General features: G+C 51.3%; 2 protein-coding genes across 2 annotated transcripts in view; one reads left to right on the plus strand and one right to left on the minus strand.

Moving 5' to 3' along the window:
• Positions 1-285: 285 nt before the first annotated feature.
• On the minus strand, positions 286-15,502 carry COG4 (component of oligomeric golgi complex 4). The gene is made up of 19 exons (XM_071567701.1): positions 15,358-15,502; positions 14,746-14,828; positions 14,136-14,250; positions 13,134-13,308; positions 12,329-12,522; positions 11,792-11,897; positions 10,463-10,620; positions 9,881-9,939; positions 8,269-8,402; positions 7,645-7,763; positions 7,106-7,272; positions 6,305-6,470; positions 4,771-4,833; positions 4,214-4,330; positions 2,553-2,645; positions 2,167-2,250; positions 1,719-1,820; positions 1,233-1,361; positions 286-986 (listed from the first exon to the last, which is right to left on the minus strand). Exons 1-19 carry the CDS (start codon positions 15,487-15,489, stop codon positions 852-854), a joined length of 2,331 nt encoding a protein of 776 aa, XP_071423802.1. The 5' UTR covers positions 15,490-15,502; the 3' UTR covers positions 286-851.
• Positions 15,503-15,769: 267 nt separating this feature from the next.
• SF3B3 (splicing factor 3b subunit 3) overlaps positions 15,770-17,651 on the plus strand; it is a 29,632-nt gene continuing 27,750 nt past the window's right edge. Inside the window, exons 1-3 of the mRNA XM_071567299.1 lie at positions 15,770-15,877; positions 16,560-16,672; positions 17,096-17,422. Coding sequence (XP_071423400.1) covers positions 16,603-16,672; positions 17,096-17,422 — 397 coding nt within the window. The 5' untranslated portion in view covers positions 15,770-15,877; positions 16,560-16,602. The remainder of the gene's footprint in view (positions 15,878-16,559; positions 16,673-17,095; positions 17,423-17,651) is intronic.

Below are 17,651 nucleotides of genomic sequence, written 5' to 3' on the forward strand. Positions count from 1 at the left end.
GTCTTGAGCAGGGTTGCTCCCCCCCCCGGGGTAGCAAGGGCCCAGCAATGCATAGGGAAAGCTTTTCCAGCAGTGGGGAGGGTAGAACCTGCATGCAGGGTCTGATAATTTCTCTCCACAGCCCTGGCTGATGGGAACAGCACAGGAGTGCTGCTGCAGGAGGCAGGCAGGGCAGGAAGATCCTCTGGATGCACTGGCAAGGGTAGAAGAGAAATGGAGCAGAGCTATGGTCCTGCATCTCTGCTGCTCCCTCCGGGCCCACAGATGCACACACCACCCGAGACAACAGCTTAGACAGGCGAGATTTATTTACAGAGTAGCTGTACAGGGCACAGCAAGCCAGCAGGGACACAGCCCTGCTTCCCTCAGAGGCTTTCCAGTGATTTTCCAAGCACCCTCCCAAGGAAATCACTCCTTTTCCCTTCAGAAGAACAGTCCCATCACCACTAGGAGAGAGCCAGGGTGCAGGACTTGTGACTCCAGTAGCTGACCCTGAAACTGGGGGCACAGAGGGAACACATCTGCAGCAGCTGCATAGGCAGAGCTCTGCAGACTTGCATTTGAGCCACACCAGCCCCCAACTGTCCTGCCCTGTGGCCTCTCACAGGGAGCTGACACTAGCCTGTGTCCTGGGAAAGAGCATCACGCTGCTCTCAGGGTCAGAGATTTCTCCACTGCCTTGTTTCTGCTCCCACAAAAAGATGGCAGCTCTTCTTCCCAGGCCCAGGAAAGCTCATTGATCCGAGGAATGTGAGTGGAAGGGCAGACATCACCCCATCCCTGGGCAGGTTCCAGGGCTGCAGCTTTCCTGCCGTTGCCTCCAGTGCGGCGCTGACACGAGCACCGTCTGACTACAGGCGCAGCCGCTTGATGTCCTCGCTGCGGAAGTCGATCCGCAGAGCCAGCACCTGCCGCACCTCGGCCGGAGTAAGGCGCCAGGTCAGTGGGCCCGAGTTCGGGCCCCAGTAATCCAGGATCTCTGTCACCTGGAAAAAGAAGGGAGTTGTAGGAGATGATTCAGCACAGACCGCCCCCAGGTGAGTTCAAACTCTGGTTCCAGTCAAGGGATTTCCTGCTACTAACCCTGCAGGTAAGCACCCATCAGGCACTGGGCAACTCCTCCAGCTTCCCCACACTGTAGGTGTGACACCTGGGTAAGCTCAGTAAAGCCACGGAGAGTCCAGCTGGAGCTCCCACAATCCCCCAATAAAAGCAGACCAAGTGCAGCTCACCCTTTCCAGATTGAGGATGGTGGCCATCTGGGAAAGACGGGCAAACTTGTCACGGATCGTCCATGTGGTGACTGTGGTGAGATAGGCTATGAGAGACCTCAGCTCCTTGTCGAACTGCAGACCGCCGAGCTGCAGGCACCGAGGGAGCGCTGTTAACTCTCAAAGCAGGACCAGGGGTCATGCCAGAGACACACTTAAAAGTCACAGGGTAGCAGGGGAGGGTCTCTGAGCAGGAGTTCCAGTTAGCCCATTTATTGCAGCTTAGAGGGGCTGCCGTAAAACTCCCCTTATTGGTGCCAGCTCTTCTCAGCTCTATCACAAAAAACACGATTTCTCCCTGTGAGTGCTAATGCAAGATGTTCCCGAGCTGGACACTGGTCATTGCAGAGCTTTGTTGAGAATAACATTTCCCTCTGCCCTGCCCCATCCCTTTACTGAGGGTTTGGAGTCAAACCAGACTACTGAGTACAGGACTGTTTTGCTTACCCTGCTGAAGGTGGATTTGAGCAGCACTTTCTCCAGTTCAATGGCTATGAGACTGGTCATAAGACCAGTGAGGGTATCATAAATCACTGGAGACAGTCCGGCCTGGAAGCAGAAACCTGTGTCATTCTTGTCAAGAAAAACTGAGCAGAGGTCCTCAAACCTCAGTCCTAGGAGAGCTTTCAAATAAAGACCCATCACTTGCAGGCTTGTCAATTGGAGAGTGTCCCAGAACTGATCCAGGGGCCTGCAAGCAGGCTTTGAGAATTGCAGGAGAAGGGGGTGACTGGATCCCTAAAAGCCCTGCAAGGGACTGGAAGACATCTCTGCCTAACCCTTCCCCTGAGCAGGTAAAAAGCTGGGAGGTACCACATGGAGGTCTGGCTAAAATCTGGCAGGCTGCCACCTCCCTCCTTCCCTCCTTCCCTCCCTCCCTTCCTCCCTCCCTCACCTTGAAGTCTGTCATCTGCTGTTCCAGATTGACGATGAACTGCTGGACCCAGGGGTCATTGGCCTCATAGTCACTGAACTCCTCCTGACAGTGAAAGGCAGAAAGGGTTGTTTATGTAGCCTGAAGTGAACTGCAGCCAACGGCCCAGAGGACAGGAAGGGTGGTCCCTCCTGGAGCAGCACTGCACCCTTTCCGCTTTCTCAAGCTCCTCTCTAGTCAAATGTCCCTTTCCAGGCTCAGCTGCAGAGCAAGATCTGGGTATTTTGCTCTGTGCCAAGGAAACAGCAGGTAACTGAGGGGAATGAAAGTGTTGCTCTGACTGTGCTGCTGAGCAGGGCATAAAGAGTGCCCAGGTACAGCTGGAAGCAGAGAACAGTGAGCCTTACCTCCTCGATGTTGTGGGAGACAGAGAGGAATAGGTTGATCCAGGGCTTCACCTGGGGCTTGATGGCTGTGCTGTTCAGCTCATTCAGACCTTCCTGAGGGGGACAGCAAAAAGAGAGTACAGTGAGGCACAAAACCTTTACAGCCAGGATGTGCTGATGCTTCTTCCATCCTCACTGCAGTTTGGGAAACCGACCCACAGACGTGCACAGGAAACTGAGCCCAGAAGTCCCAAATACCACATTCTTCCAGAGCTGGAGGGTTCTGAGAACACCACAACGAAAAAAAGGAAGGGTGTTGGCCCAGAAGCTGCTTTTGTGCTGGACCTGCAGCTTGGTCTGAAGGGCTCATGCTTCCCCCAGCCAATTCCACACAGCTACAGAGGTTTCCTGGCAGGAGGCACACAGGAAAGGACACAAAACTTCAGCTTTTCCACTCAGCACCAGCCAGGACACTGTGATTGGACTTAACTGATGCCTTCCACCTCCAGTGCAGCTTAGCTCAGTAGGAGAAGCTAAAAGGAGGATAAAAGCTCTAACTGCAGCGAGTTCCCTGAATTAATCATAACCCCAGCACATACCATCTCCCCCAAGCAGCAGGTTGTCAGCAAAGGCTGTTCCATCCGTTGTGATGCTCAAGAGCTCTCAAAGCCTTCTCCTGTCAGCCACCCTCCTTTGCCTCAGCAAGGTGTCACGAAAGCTCACCCAGCATGAAACTATGCAGGTACTGATACTGCCTGGCATTTGATGGAGGATTTTAACTAATACTGGCATTTCTGAGCAGGCCCTGCTGGCAATTGTCCTTTTCCGAGGCAAATTCAATGTGTGTGTGACTCAGGCAGCACAGGAACTCGCTGCTCAGCCTCTTGATTGCTTTGCAGCCAGTTTTAACACTGCACTAGAGCCAGACTGGAGAGTTTCACTCCCTACTGACGAGTTCTTAGGTTTCGATACGGACCACAAGCCCCAAGAGGGTTTTCTGGCAATGCTGGTCTGAAAACATCTGGCTGTCCTGAACTGCAAAGTCAGATGAAAAATAGCCTGGCCTCTCTGTGAAGTACAAAGGCAAGCCTGGCTCAAAATACTCACTTTTTGCTTGGTTTCTTTCCCCAGGAGGTACTAGGTCTTCCTGCGTCTCTCCCTGCCAGAGACCACTATGACATTTCAGGACAACAGGCCCCAGGATGCCACAGAAGACTGGATTTAACCAGACAGTCTTCTGCTCCATGCTGAGGAGTATTTCCATTTGGGAAAGGAGGAGAAACTTGAGAAAAGAGCAGCTTTTTTCTACCAACAGAGTCTTCAGCATTACTCAGTGAGGCTGTGGACAATTTGACAATGTGCTGTACCACGAGGGAGAACGGAGGAGATGGAAATGCTATTAATATTTCTTCTGAAAATGCTGAACAAACTGCAACTCCATGCTGAGGGAAGACAAATGGAACAACATTCCTTCTGGCTCTGCAGCTGCTTCCAGTGCTTTTTATGCAGCTGCCAGCTGGTGCAGCTGTGCAAACGGGCTGGGGCTGTTTCCATGCCTCAAAGCTGACTGCAGCCCTACCCAGCTCTCCTGGAGTCAGACGTGGCCCAGGCCCTGGGCTGAACTGATTCCTGCCTGAGTTCTCCCTGAAGGCACCAGCAGCCAGTGACTCAGAGACACTCACCTGCAGCAGGTCACGGAATTTGTTGGAGACAGCAGCCATGTCTGAGAGGCAGCTCTCGATCTTGGCCTGTGCTTGCTCACCTCCGAAGCCTTGGCTAAGCAGTTTGCTGCAATCACTCTGCAGAAAAGAGATCCATGAGCAAGTTGGTTTTATCCCTTCATGTTGCCAAGCTCTGGCTGCCCACTGGCCTGTGGGCTACAACAGGTGCCCGGCTCTTGCCCCTACAAAGGCAGAGGGCTCCAGCTGGGGAAGAGGGAGAGAGGACAGCAAGAAAGGAAGCCAGGGGCTGTCTAGCCCAGCACCAGAGAACTACAGCCTCGCCATGATGTACATTTAATTCCTGCACCAGGTTGGTCAGGCTCGGGGAATTGGTATTTCCGTTTGTTCCCATCAGCTGGAAATTGCTCTGCCAGTTCAAAATTGCTTTCTTAAGGCTGGAGGGCAAAGACCTCAGGAATTTGAGGATATTGAAGTCCAGATGCTTTAATTGACCCGTGCCAAGGGAGGATATTACAAATTTGATTTAGGAAAAAACCAGTAAAGAATACAGACCGCACCTCCAATGTTTTCTTTAGGGTCATGATGTTTTCACTGCAGACTTCCACATTGTTTAAGGTCACCTGGAAAAACCCAAAACAAACTCAAGCAGAATGCACTGGAATTTCTCAGCACCTCAGCCCCAAGTCCATACATTTGCTCCATGGCCTGCCAACAGTACAGGCTGAAATGTAAATATTTAAGGGACAGAGTTGTGAGATCAAAGCACTGCAGACTGACAAAGCTGCATGAACAAACTACAGAAACCGATCCTGTGTGCTGAACCTGCAGCTAGGACAGAGTTTGATACAGTTTACACCTTGCCTCATCATTCTGTACACAATCTTGCAGTGAAGCCCAACCTGTGGGTGACTGGTGGAAGCCATGATGTACCCCCAGCTTTCTTTAGGTGTCATGAGGAACAAAGCAGCAGTGGCTGAGGTTGATGGTTTATACACAGTGCCTAGAGCAGGAGAAGAGGCAGGAAAGCACAGGAAGGAATCAGCAGCCCTCCTGCCAGGAGTATCTGTTCTCCACTGAACAGACTGTTCTCTACCTGCTGAAGCTGAACTAAATGTCAGTATAAGGCTGGGGTTTGTGCAGACAGGGAAATGAGACAAGGTGACAGGTGAATGAGGAAATGCAGAGGGAGAACTGACATTCTCTTTGCTTCAAGAAATAGAGAAACCTGTAACCAAGAATTCAATGAAATGGAGGAGTTCAGTTCCTCCTGCTCCCTTTGTTGCCTTCTCTCCTTGTACTCTCAAAGTTCCAAGGAATCTCTTCAGTGCTGGCTGCTCACAGCAACTTACGAGAGAGGCAGATGAGTCAGGGTGAGGCAGCCCCTCTCCAGTGCTCTCAGTTTCTGCCCAAGGTCTGCTCAAACCTGGAGAGCAGAGCCAGGGATGTTCTCCCAGTGAGGTCTATTCCACAACACAAAGTTTACACAGCATCCCACCATGGGGAAGGATGTGTTATGCTGCAGAAGACAGGAGTGATGACCCTTCAGATGCTCTTTGAGGGGTCTCTGTAGCTCACTGCCATGTTCTGGCCTGCTCAAGCAGTACTGCTGATAGAAGGCAACAGGAGGATCTTGCAGGCCAAGCAGAGCAAACAACCCTGCTCTAATGGAAACTCTCCAATCTGCTAAGTGAATGTGAAGGAGCCCTGAGCTTCGCCAGCAAACAGTTTTATCTGGAAGAAGGAGTGAATAAGATGCTTCCCCACCACCTTTGCACAGAGCCTGTGATGAAGAGGATTGATGGACACCTGTAAAGAGCATAGATTCTTCCCCAGACCAGAAGGAATCATCACTGCAGCAGCCCAAGGGACACTCACAGGATCACACTTGCACAGACTTGGTGTGGAAGCCCTACACACATGAGGTGAGGGAGATACATCTCCCAGACACCCAAAGTCAAGCCACCCACCACACCTGAAGAGATGTTCAGATTCTCTGAACATGACAGTCATGCCAATCCTGTTTCCAAGAGCTCCCCAGGGCCTTTCCCCCCACCCCAACTAATTCTACACCAGAACAGTCACTAAACTCACCAGAAAGGACTGCTTGGCCTCGTCAGTGCTTTCAATGCCTTTGGTGTCGAATTTGCCCTGCTGTAGGCTGCTGTGCATGATGTTCACAGCACTGGTCACCCCTCTCTGGAAGTCCTGGAAGGTTGTGGCTGGAAAGCCCTGCTTCAGCTTGTTGTACAGAACCTCCCTACGAGAAAGCAGAACATATCAGGGCTTATAGCGATAACTGCAAGCAACAACAGAACTATCCTCTGTGACAAGGGACAGCATTCTGTCTGAGCTGGGACCTGAACAAGGTAAGTGGAACTTCACAGGGACAAAAGAGGTCTGGCAAATCTCTCCTGACAGCATCTAAAGGCTGAAAGAAAAACATAACCACCCAGTTTCTGAGCTTTCCCAAATATCCTCCCTGCAGATGCTTCCTGTCTTCAGTCAGTTCCCCACTCCCACAGTGGGATGAAAAACAGCAGGACAATTTTCGCAGGCTCACTCCAAGTTCAAATCAACAAGTAACAACTAGGGGTGATTATGTACCATCAAGCAGAGTAGCACCCTAATGCCATGTAGTGACTCAGCTTCACAGGGATTTTGGGCCATGAGATTCCTTTTCCTTTGTCCTACAGGTGGTCACTACTACTGTGAGAAAAGATGACCAGCTCCAGCTTCCCACAGCACACCAGCCACTACTTCCCATGAGCATCTTCCATGGAGATGACAAATCAGAGGTTGTGCAAAACACAAGGAAAACCATGTGACAGCAAACACTGTTTGAAGATCATGAGGTGAAGGCATGTTACAATGAATGTGGTGCATCTGCATTACCTGAAGTCAGACTCCAGCTCAGTGGTGGAGTGGTTGATCATGGCACAGAGACAGTCTATGCTGGAGCTGGACAGAGCACGCCCAATGCACTTCTTCACTATGTAAAACACATCATCCACCATGCTGGAGGTCAGCTGGCCCTTCTCATAGCTGTCCATGGCAACAGCCTGCAAAGAAAGCTGTCTGTGAGCCCCGAGCTTACTGAGTGACAGTGCCCTCTCAGAGCAGTGCTGTGACACCAAACTGCCCCCTGCCCCCTTCCCTTAGTGGGACTGTACCCTGTGTGGGCTGGCACTCAGCCTAGTTTTCAGTAGCCCATAGACCTTGAAGACATGTCTCAAGAAGATACCCAGGGGTATCTCTGTAGCCAAAGTTCGGAGCTAACCACTTGCTTTTCAAGGCCAAGGGAAACAAAAGGCCTTCCCAACAACTGCAGACCTGCCATATACTCATATCCCTCCCGTGGGGTGCTCAGCAGAGGACTGAGGAGCACACACAGAGAACCATTTGAAAGGTTCTCAGCAGAGTCAGAGCCCTACCTTGTTGACAGTCTCCCTCATGAAGTATTCCTCCATGGTGATGTAGTAGCCAATGAGCTCTTGCATGGTGCAGCTCAGCAGACAGTTGTTGAGAAGCTTGTCCAGGTATTTTTGATGCTCTGCAGGACACAAGAGAGAACCATCAGCAGGAACCAAATGACAGAAAGTAGTTTTACCAAGTCCCCTTGCTGCCTCTCTTATGGGCACACACCTGCCAAGCCCAACTTGGAAGAAATCACAGGCCTCAACTGTGGAGCTGAAATTGCTGAGCTGAATTTTGCAGGTGACAAGTGATTTCCAGAAATCCACAGAGTACCAAACCCCTGAGCCTGATTTCCCTGTGGGCTCCACCTTTAGGATTTGTGCCTGAGGGACCAAATGGCTCTCCCTTTCTTTGGGGACCTTGTCTGTTATACTCTATACTCATTCTTAATGTTGGTTTCTCTGCTAGAGGAAACAACCAGTGCTGAAAACAGGTTTGGGGAGGCCAGGCTACACAAGCCTCTTCCACAGCATGCTCCTGAAGTATCTTTGCAGATCCTGTGTCAGTCTGTTCTGCCACTACCTCAGCTCTCTGGCTGCAGTGAGCAGAGAGCCTGAAAGTACAGGTATTCAAGGTGTTACCTTGCTTTACCTCCTCTGAGGCCGTGGCATCTCCCACCTCAAAGTCGGCTACTATTCGTCTCTTGATGAACCTCAAGTAGAGCTCACTGCGGGCGTTCATCAGGGTGACCTCTGTTAAAATAGGGTCAAGCTCCCTGCAAGGAACAGAGCAAGAATTGATGTAGCAGGACTACAAAGCGAGAGGCACTAATTTCATTCAGTTGTGTGTTGTCTATGAGATCAATACTGCCCCTTTCCATCTGTGCCATTCAGTGGCAGAGCACAGCAGAGTAACTGGTACGTGCAAAGAACGCACTCGCAATCAAACTCCCAAAAAAAAACGTTTCCAAGGACGGATCTCTACAGTACTGCTTTCTTCTCTGCTTCTCTTGTTTCCTCATAGCTGAGGACATCCACATTAAAATCACAGTGGTAAGGACTATGTAGGCCATTGACTTGAGTTGGACTTGATGATCCTTGTGGGTCCCTTCCAACTCAGAATAGTCTGTGATTCTGTGACTGTAAGACTCTAAGCAAGCTGATACAACTCCAAAATGAGCCCTGTTTTGAGTGGGAGGTTGGACTAGAGACTTTCCTCAGTCCTTTTCTACCTCAGTTTTGCTATAATTCTGTGAGCCCTAAGCAGCCAGTGTTAGAAATGCCTGGTTTCTGTCATCTCCTCATATGTGCTTTTGTGCACAGATCCATGTGTTTCTCTGAAAATGATGAAGAATCTGCTTAAGTTCAACAGCTCAGGGAATGTGAGACCAAAAAGCACATGGCAATGCAGAACACAGTGCTCAGATCAGAGATGACCATGAAAAAAAGGAACTGTCACATCAGCAGCCTTTTCATCAGTTTGCACAGAAGAATTTTACAAAGCCTGCTCAAAGCCTCACAACACGCAAGGAAACAGTACCTTTATTTTACATATGGAAAAGCAAAAGTTCAGAAAATCTGGGATGCATGCAGAGTTACTCAGAGCAAATAGCAAGTGGATCTTTATATTACCATTGCAATCATTAGTTATGCAGGCTCACAGACAGATCTTGCTTCAGGAACGTAAGTTATCTTTCAAAACATATTTATAAGTCAGGCAGTGCCAGAAGGGCTGGGTGCACTTTCTCGTGGCCTTCCTTAAGGGTTATGTACATACTTAAGATAAGAAAAGTAGGGAGATTGAAAGCACTGCTGTTCATTAGCAAGAAAAACATGTTTCAGAGCTTCTGCAGCAGCAGTACAGATTAAGTAAGACCCAAATTTATTCCTGATTCTGTCATAAATTATCTGCCCAGGGAGCTGCTCCATTTTGTGTGTTTCAAGGACTGTACTCTGGTCATCAAAGGGTAGAGGGCACAGGCCAACCAAAGTCTCAGGCCTTCATGTGCACTGATACCGTCAGCCCTCCAGCAATGCTTAGGGCCAAGGCTTAAAAGTAATGACTAAGCAACATAAAGTCCCACGACAGAAACTGCCTTTATGAAAGGGCAATGAAGGGCACCCAGCAACTGGATTTTACACGTTAATAGCCTCAAAGCCTCTGGAAGACCAGGAGAGTTATCTAAATGCTAAGTAGTGTTATTAACAGCTCAAGAGTGAAAGGTTACAGTGTATAAAGAGTCCTTCTTTGTACCTTGGTTCAATCTTCTCAGCGGAAGAACTTCTCATCATGCTATTCTGGACTTGCTGGAACTGCAATTACAAAAAAAAAGGGAGAGTTATCAGTCTTAGCTGACGACTTGGGAGTTATCAGCTGCTTCTTCCTTACTGGGAGTGATAGCAATGCTTTGCAGGAAGCACTGCCAGAGAAGCGAACAGCATCAGTTCACCTCCTCCTCCTCGAGGGCAGAGCCATCCTGCCAGGGAGGGCAGAGGGGCTACGACAGAGGCACCAGAGTATGTGTCCAAGAGACAGTTACAGCAGCCCTGTATCTAAGCAGGAACAAGACAGTGGAGAAGGTGTGCTGAAAGCACCCTACAGACCTGCACAGCAAAGAATCCTGTGCCCAGGGTGCAATTACCACACTCCCACAATGAAACCTTCTCTGCAAGAGAAGGAACAGCTACAGGCTGAACCCCTTCAGCCATCATCCTAAATATGGAGCAAAGCAACGTTTCTCTCAATACACAAGGCCAAACTTTGCTGTCTCTATGGCAGTGGGAGCCCTGTGAAGCTGGATGAAGGCTGCATCAGGCATCACCACACTGCTCTTACCTGCCTGTGATAGTCCCTCTCCTTTATGAACTTGTCCACCACCTTCTCCACTTGCCGGTCACATTCCACTTGCAGGTGCTTGATGAGGGTGTAGAGCCTCCCTGGCCCATAGTAGGTCTCCACGATGGGCTGATGGGTCTCCACAATGCGAGCAATTCCTGTGGGAAGAGGGGAAGCAAGGAGAGAGACTCAATTAGGAGTTCTCAGAGCACAGGAAAGCAGACCTAACATCTCCCCAGATAAAGAGTTCAAACTGCCCAGCCACTCTCCAGTGCCTCACTGCAGGCCTGCCATTACCATCTCTTGTTCCATGGCATCTTCTCTCTGGGTAGGACACCTCCCATCCTCTCCACTGTTTATTGAAATTACTGCAGTGCAAATCTCCTAGAGTAGAAGCCATCTCTCTCTCCCTAAAGAGAGCTCCTGCTATGCCAGGTGTGCCAGCTGCCCTCCCAGCAAGATAAAAGGTATGAAGCTTCCCCAGGAGAAAGCCACACAAGCTAAACCTGGCAGGGGGCATGACTGCCACCCAAAGCCAGTCAGAGCTTTCAGCACCTGCCAAGTCACAGGAGAGCAGGGCTGGGAAAAATTAGCCCAGGGATGGTTCTTGGGCACACAGAGAGCAAGCACTGGTGAAGGCAAGAACTCCCTGGAGAAAAAGCTCATCTCCAAGGAGGTCTCTCTACAATATTGCTTTCTTCTCACAAACTCTACTCCAAGACCTAGCAACACTCCCCCTCTTTTAATGCCACTGCCAAGAAAGCTTTAAGAGTGCCAGGCTGGGAGAGTGACTTGGCAGTGGTGCAGCCTGGAATTGGAGCAGACTTCATAGAGAAGATGGTTAATCATCACGGAATCTCAATTACTGTCTTTGGCTACATTCCCATAGAGCATTCATATTCCCTTCTCTCCCTTCCCTCTCCAGTAGTGCTTCTTGAATATCCAGGCCTGGAGGCACCAACAGCTGCTCATCCTTAAGGGATCCAGTTTGTCTGGAGAGCTGCAAGTCTGAAGAAACCTCCAAGGAATACCCATTTATTTAAAGGACGCAGAGAATGGGAAGAGTCTGACTCCTGGAGGAACCAAACATCCTTTGCAAATCCACTTTGTGCCTGTGCAAACTGTAAGCAGGAAAACTTGCTTATTGTGATGCCCTCTCCTGGCCAGAACAAATTCTGTTAGTTGTAGCCCTGTCCCTCAGCTGTGACACTTCAGCAACTCAATGGGGAACGAGGCATTTTGTGAGCTAAAATTAAAAACATTTAAACTGATAGACAACCTCATCATGGACTATTTTCAATCCATCAGGAACGAGGGAAGGAAGATTACCTTCAAAGAGGAGTGTCAGCGTGTCTGCAAAGATGACAGCAGCTCGACGGTCACTCATGTCTGTCCCCATCACCAGCTGCAGGTTCTCTTCTGCTTTGTTGGCCACCTGCATGACAACAGGACCAGTCAGCTGAACACCCAAACGTATTCTTTATCCCACAGGGTGATCCTCTGTCCTTGCCCTACTCAGCTTTATTTGGCCTTCCCACTGCGAGAGCTATTGGTGTGGTTCCTCCTTTGAACAGGGATCCCTTCCTCTTTTGTGGAAAACTCAAGGATCAAGAAAGAGCAGAAACCGTTTTTCTCTTTTCAGGCTCATTGTATGAGCTTTAAGCAAGTCACAGAGCAAGCCACAGAAGGAGGATCTGTGTTCAGACACCAGAAAGCCCATCCCAGGATGCAAAATGCAGGGAGAGAGGTGAACTAAGGCCCGTGCTGGTTTCTCATATTAACAAGCCACAGCCAAAATCTCCTTTCACAATATCTGTTGACAGAGACTGGGTTTTGCTTTCCCCTGGGTTTCACAGACCCTGTTACCTGCTTGCAGAGGTACTCAGAGAACTTGCTCAGCCCCTCTTCATGTAAGCCCAGCAGGGGAAAGATCTTGAAGAACCGTTCCACCTGAGGCAGGTCTCCCTGCTTCATGGCTGTGTCGAATTTCTCTGTGACAATTGTCTTCAGGCGCTGCTCTGCCTCCTGCAGGAGCTTCAGGTTGGCATCAATTATGCCCCCTGGTCAAAAGGACAGAAAAGGGAAAAATTACAATGTCAGTTACTGTATCAAGGGCTCCTTTTTTCCCAGGAGAGAGACCAACACTGTGCAGCCCTAGATTGAAAAGGCAAAAGACACACTGGAATTCCTCTACAGGCAAAGAAAGACAGCCAGAGAGATGTGTGATGTACTCACAGCTAATCTCATGGTCTTTCATGGAGGATGAGAACACATCCAGGAGGACATTCCTTTTAGGGATCTGGCAATTTACCCCTTCATTTCCACTTGCTGTGTTTGGTAGCACACTGTAACACTGCAACAGTTCTCCCCGACAGAGCCTCCTCCCTCACTTCTTTTGACCTGAACATTTGGTCTTTTGCTGAGTTGTCTCCTGAAATATTATCAAAGCTGTGTGCCAGGAGCTCCCCTTAAACTAATGTTAATTCCAACTTAATAACACTTTAAAAATATTCATCTCAAAGTCAGCCTATAACACACTAAGAACTTTGGCCAGAATTAGATCTTTTGCTTTGTCTATTGGGCTGAGACTACCTGCCATGGGAAATGATGTAGACTCTAGTTATCTATTGGAAAGGTGAATTATCAGCTTCTCCTCCTGGACAGAGCTCACCTTCCTTGCCCTGACGACTGAGCTCAATCACTGACTTGTCCAGAGACAGATAGCGATGAATATGAGCTGCTGCTTGTTCATAGTCCTCATTTCTCAGGGCTGTTTGAACTCCATCCATGCAGAACTTCAGGTCAAGAATGTCATCAGCTCTCTGAATGGCCTGATAGAGTCGATTCTGCAAGAAAGGCACCCAGTAAAGCTCCTGCTATGGGATGTGCCAGGGAAAGAGCGAGAGGAGAGTCAGCGTGGGGGGAAAATGGGAGAAACAGACTGAAGCAATATTTCTCTACACAATAAACAACTATGTAAGCAGAAACCTCACACTACTTAGAAAGTGATAAAACCAATGGCTCTGCAAAAACAACAGCATTTGTCAAAATTGAGGGTGAGCTCAGGAGCCACACTGCACTCTAATGAACAGGCAGAGACCAGAGAGACACCCACAAGTTATCTGGTCTGATTTGAGCAGTTGTGCTGAGCCCTGAGATTGACACCTCTCAGCCTGTCTCTGGACAAGGAACAGAACAGTCCAGATTCCTGACCAGGCTTGGGTGACAATGACCACATCCAGTGTCCTCAGCCTTGCATCACTGACAAGGGTGCTATGAAGACCACCCTCCTTTATCCAGGATATTGCACCAGGAGCTGTGTGGATAGAAGGGGATGCTGGAGAACCAGCTGCTATATGGAGTAGCATCCCTGGAAGTGTTCAAGGACAAGCTGGGAGCTCTGAGCAACCTGGTCTAGTGAAAGGTGTCCCTGCCCATGGCAGGGGGTTTGGAACAAGATGAGCTTTAGGGTCCCTTCCAACCCAAACCGTTCTATTGTTCTATGACATTTACCCTTATATCATGAAATATCCATGAACCCAGAAATATCCTGCTAAAATAAAGTATAAAGCAGTTCCCTGCCCACTAAAGAAAAGAGCACATCCCTGCTGTGCTGTGAGCACACAGAACATGGCCTGGTGGTGACCAGTCCCCACCCCCTGGGCCCAGTCACCTTGGCAAGGTCGAGCTGTCGGACTTTACTGCTGACGTTCTCAGCCAGGTTGCAGGTGAAGGTGATCATTCCTGCCAACTGCTGGGCATCCCCCTCGATCAGCTGCAGGTTGGGGCTGGGAACACAAGGGAACTGAGCATGAGGAGACAGCACTGAGCAGCCAGATGGTGTGTGACAGCAGGATGGTTCTCTCCCCAAACACAACTGCTCCTATCACAACACTCCCTCTCATTTCACATCTTTCCTTCAGGAGCAAAGCAGCAGAACAGAACCACAAAGAGGGGGTAATATTTCATCACATCTACAGGCAGCCTGACACGATACCTCTGACCCAATCATCGATGCTGAAACCTGGCAAAGTCTGGGGTGAGACCTGCAAAAACCCCTCAGCCTGCAGCAAAACGGGTCAGTCTGGGTGAGAGCACAGCAGCGCCCTCTGCCAGTGCTGCTGAGAAGGCTGAGCTGCTGGGGGTGAGGAATCAGCTGCTGTTCCCTGCCACAAACTGATTTGAAGTCTGACAATTTCTGAGAATGTTCCCCTACGACACTCAAATACATACTCAGGTCATGCAGTGAGAAGAAGGAAGGAGAGAGGGTGAGAAGCACTAACCCCATGCGATGAAGAGCAACCATCTTGTTCCCTATAGTGCTTTGCTGCTCCAGAAGGGCATCCAGCTCTTCTTGCACAACTTTCTGGGGGAAAAAAAAGACAAAGCAAATCTTGTGTGTGCCTTTAGCTCTCCCCAGGCCACCAACTTACCACAGACCCCGTGTGAAAGTCAAGGACACTGAGCTAGAAAGGCGTTAGCGCTTCCAAGAGCTCATGTGACAAAGAAATCCTTCCTAAACCCTCATTTTAATCCTATAAATCTTTATATTTCTGCCATTTAAAGCATCGGTTATGGAAACATCACCACACAGCTTCTAAGTCGGATAACCCACAAACTCCTCCCCTGGCCGAGCCTCCAACGCACGAGCCCCGGAGTCCCCGGGCTGTTCGCGACCCGGGGACAGCAGATCCGCGGCCGCCGCGGGGCCGGCTGAGCCCGTATGAAACACCTCTGGAGAGGATCCAGACAACCAGGGGAGCTGTGACAGCGAGGCACTCGCCCTCCCCGTCAGCGCAACGGCGGGACGGAGCGGGCTGGAGCAGCGAACACCTCCGAGTGCCGCGTCCCGCACCGCCGGGGCCTCGCCGCCTCACGGGCCCGATCCCACGCACCTCCTCCTCACAGAGCCGGCTGTAGGCGGCCTCCAGGTCCGCCAGGTCAGTCAGCGACTGGATGCGCTCCATGGACAGGGCGGAGGCGGCGGGGCCGCCGCTCTCCCCCGGCGGCGCTCTGGCCGCCGCCATCTTGGGGCGCCGCTGACGCGGCCGGTATCGTCGTGAGGCCCGTCGGGGCTGTCGCTGTCGCTGCCTGAGTGCTGGCGGCCGCTCGGTTGCCCCCGGTGGCGCGGGCGGCTGACGCTCGCTGATGTTCTCCGCTCTCAGACGGCGGAGAGGTTTTTTTGGGAGGGCTCTTATCTCAGGGAGCGCTGCCATCGCGCCGCGAATCATTCAGGCACTGCCTCGGGCAGCCTCCCGCCCGCCACGGGGCGCCCGCGCGCGCCGGGCCCGCAGAAAGCCCCGCGGAGAAGGCGCGGGAGGGCAGCGCGCAGGCGCGGGGCTGATGGCGGACGGGGCCGGGGGCGAGCCCGCCTAGGCCGGAGCAGCATCCACCGCCATCGCCGCCGTCCGCACGGTGAGAGACGCCACGGCCGCCCTCCCTCACCTCCTCCGCCGTCACCACGCGCGGGATGGGCCGCGGGTTTGCTGTGGGGAGCGGCGCGGGCCCCCGGGGCCCGGACGGAGCGGGGTGGCGGCCGGGCCGGGCACTGACCCAGGGCCGGGCCCGGGGGCTGAGCGGGAGCGCGGGACGGGGCTGGCTCCGGGGCCGCGGGAAGGGTCAGGGCCGGTTTGCCTGGTCGGATACCGGCGGCAGGGCGGTGCTGTTACTGCCGGGGCTCCCTCCCGCTCCAGCCCCGCGGGGACCGGGGGCTGCGGGGGCTGCGCTCGCGTTCAGCGAAACGCCGGCGGGGGGGACGTGCCTGGGCATCCGGGAGGTGTCAGCGGATCCGGGAGGTGTGACGGCGCCCGGCACCTCCGGAGGGGTTCCCTAATTGCGTTCGGTTTCTGAGCAGCTAAAGCCACGAGTAATTAGCAGTAATTAGTGGGAGTCCTGCTCCGTCGCGCGTCAATAAGGAGCTCCCCTGGGGACAACCTTTTGCCTCGTAGCGTTAGTAAATGCCGAGTAACTGGTGACTGTGGCAGTCAGGCTCCTGATGCAAAGGGGAACGTGCAGCTGCACGAGGGCAGCGTTCTCTCTGTGCTGTGTGAAAGGCTGTGCTTTTGCAGAGTTTATATTTCTGTCCTACCTGTTGCAGACTCAGTGAAGCTGCAGGGAGCTGAAGCCAACTCACTGCAAACATGTTCCTGTACAACCTGACGCTGCAGCGAGCCACTGGCATTAGCTTTGCTATCCATGGCAATTTCTCAGGTAATCTCCTCCCCTCGTGCCTCTTGGCTTGAGCTCCTTTGGGTACTGTAGGAAAAAAGATGTTTTTTATTTGGTTTAGTGCTGAGGCTGATCTGCTTCAGTACAGCAGTTATGATACTAAGTTATCATTTGCTCTTGTTACTTGAGTTGGGGTAACTTGTGGAAAAATAAGAGACGTTTGGATTGATTATAGATCTAATTTATCTATAGATTTAATTTAGTATTTTGTCCAAATTTTGTGTTTCAAAAGATACTGGAACAATAGTGGTACCTGATGCAGTAAATAAATTGCTTTGAATTCTATTATAATAATCTTAAAACTCTTGACATTCAGTAGCCATGAAATTTTCCCTTCTCCCTTGTACCATTTCCTGAAGTTGCATGATCTGTTGCTGACTTGTCCTCATGTTTTGGGTTCTTCAGGAACCAAACAACAAGAAATTGTTGTTTCCCGGGGCAAGATCCTGGAGCTGCTCCGCCCGGATCCCAACACGGGGAAGGTTCACACCCTGCTGACCGTGGAGGTGTTTGGAGTGATCCGGTCCCTCATGGCCTTCAGGCTCACAGGGGGCACCAAGGACTACATCGTGGTGGGCAGCGACTCGGGGCGCATCGTCATCCTGGAGTACCAGCCCTCCAAGAACGTGTTTGAGAAGATCCATCAGGAGACCTTTGGCAAGAGTGGATGTCGCAGGATTGTCCCAGGACAGTACTTGGCTGTGGACCCAAAGGGCCGTGCAGTCATGATCAGTAAGTCACTGTCAGGTTGTGTTTCCCTTGGGGTTTTTTCTTCCTCCCCTCTTCCTCCCCTCTTCCTCCCCTCTTCCTCCCCTCTTCCTCCCCTCTTCCTCCCCTCTTCCTCCCCTCTTCCTCCCCTCTTCCTCCCCTCTTCCTCCCCTCTTCCTCCCCTCTTCCTCCCCTCTTCCTCCCCTCTTCCTCCCCTCTTCCTCCCCTCTTCCTCCCCTCTTCCTCCCCTCTT

This window comes from Pithys albifrons, chromosome 12 (assembly GCF_047495875.1).
Source record: "Pithys albifrons albifrons isolate INPA30051 chromosome 12, PitAlb_v1, whole genome shotgun sequence".
Classification (NCBI taxonomy): Eukaryota; Metazoa; Chordata; class Aves; order Passeriformes; family Thamnophilidae; genus Pithys; species Pithys albifrons.

What these genes read in the sequence shown, in the direction of transcription:
- COG4 (XM_071567701.1), bottom strand. Translation starts at nt 15,489, where the DNA reads ATGGCGGCGGCCAGAGCGCCGCCGGGGGAGAGCGGCGGCCCCGCCGCC. An exon ending in GAGCTGGAGTCTGACTTCAG is followed by an intron (nt 6,471 to 7,105) that starts GTAATGCAGATG and finishes GCTTTCTCGTAG; the next exon opens with GGAGGTTCTGTACAACAAGC. An exon ending in AGCAGATGACAGACTTCAAG is followed by an intron (nt 1,821 to 2,166) that starts GTGAGGGAGGGA and finishes TTCTGCTTCCAG; the next exon opens with GCCGGACTGTCTCCAGTGAT.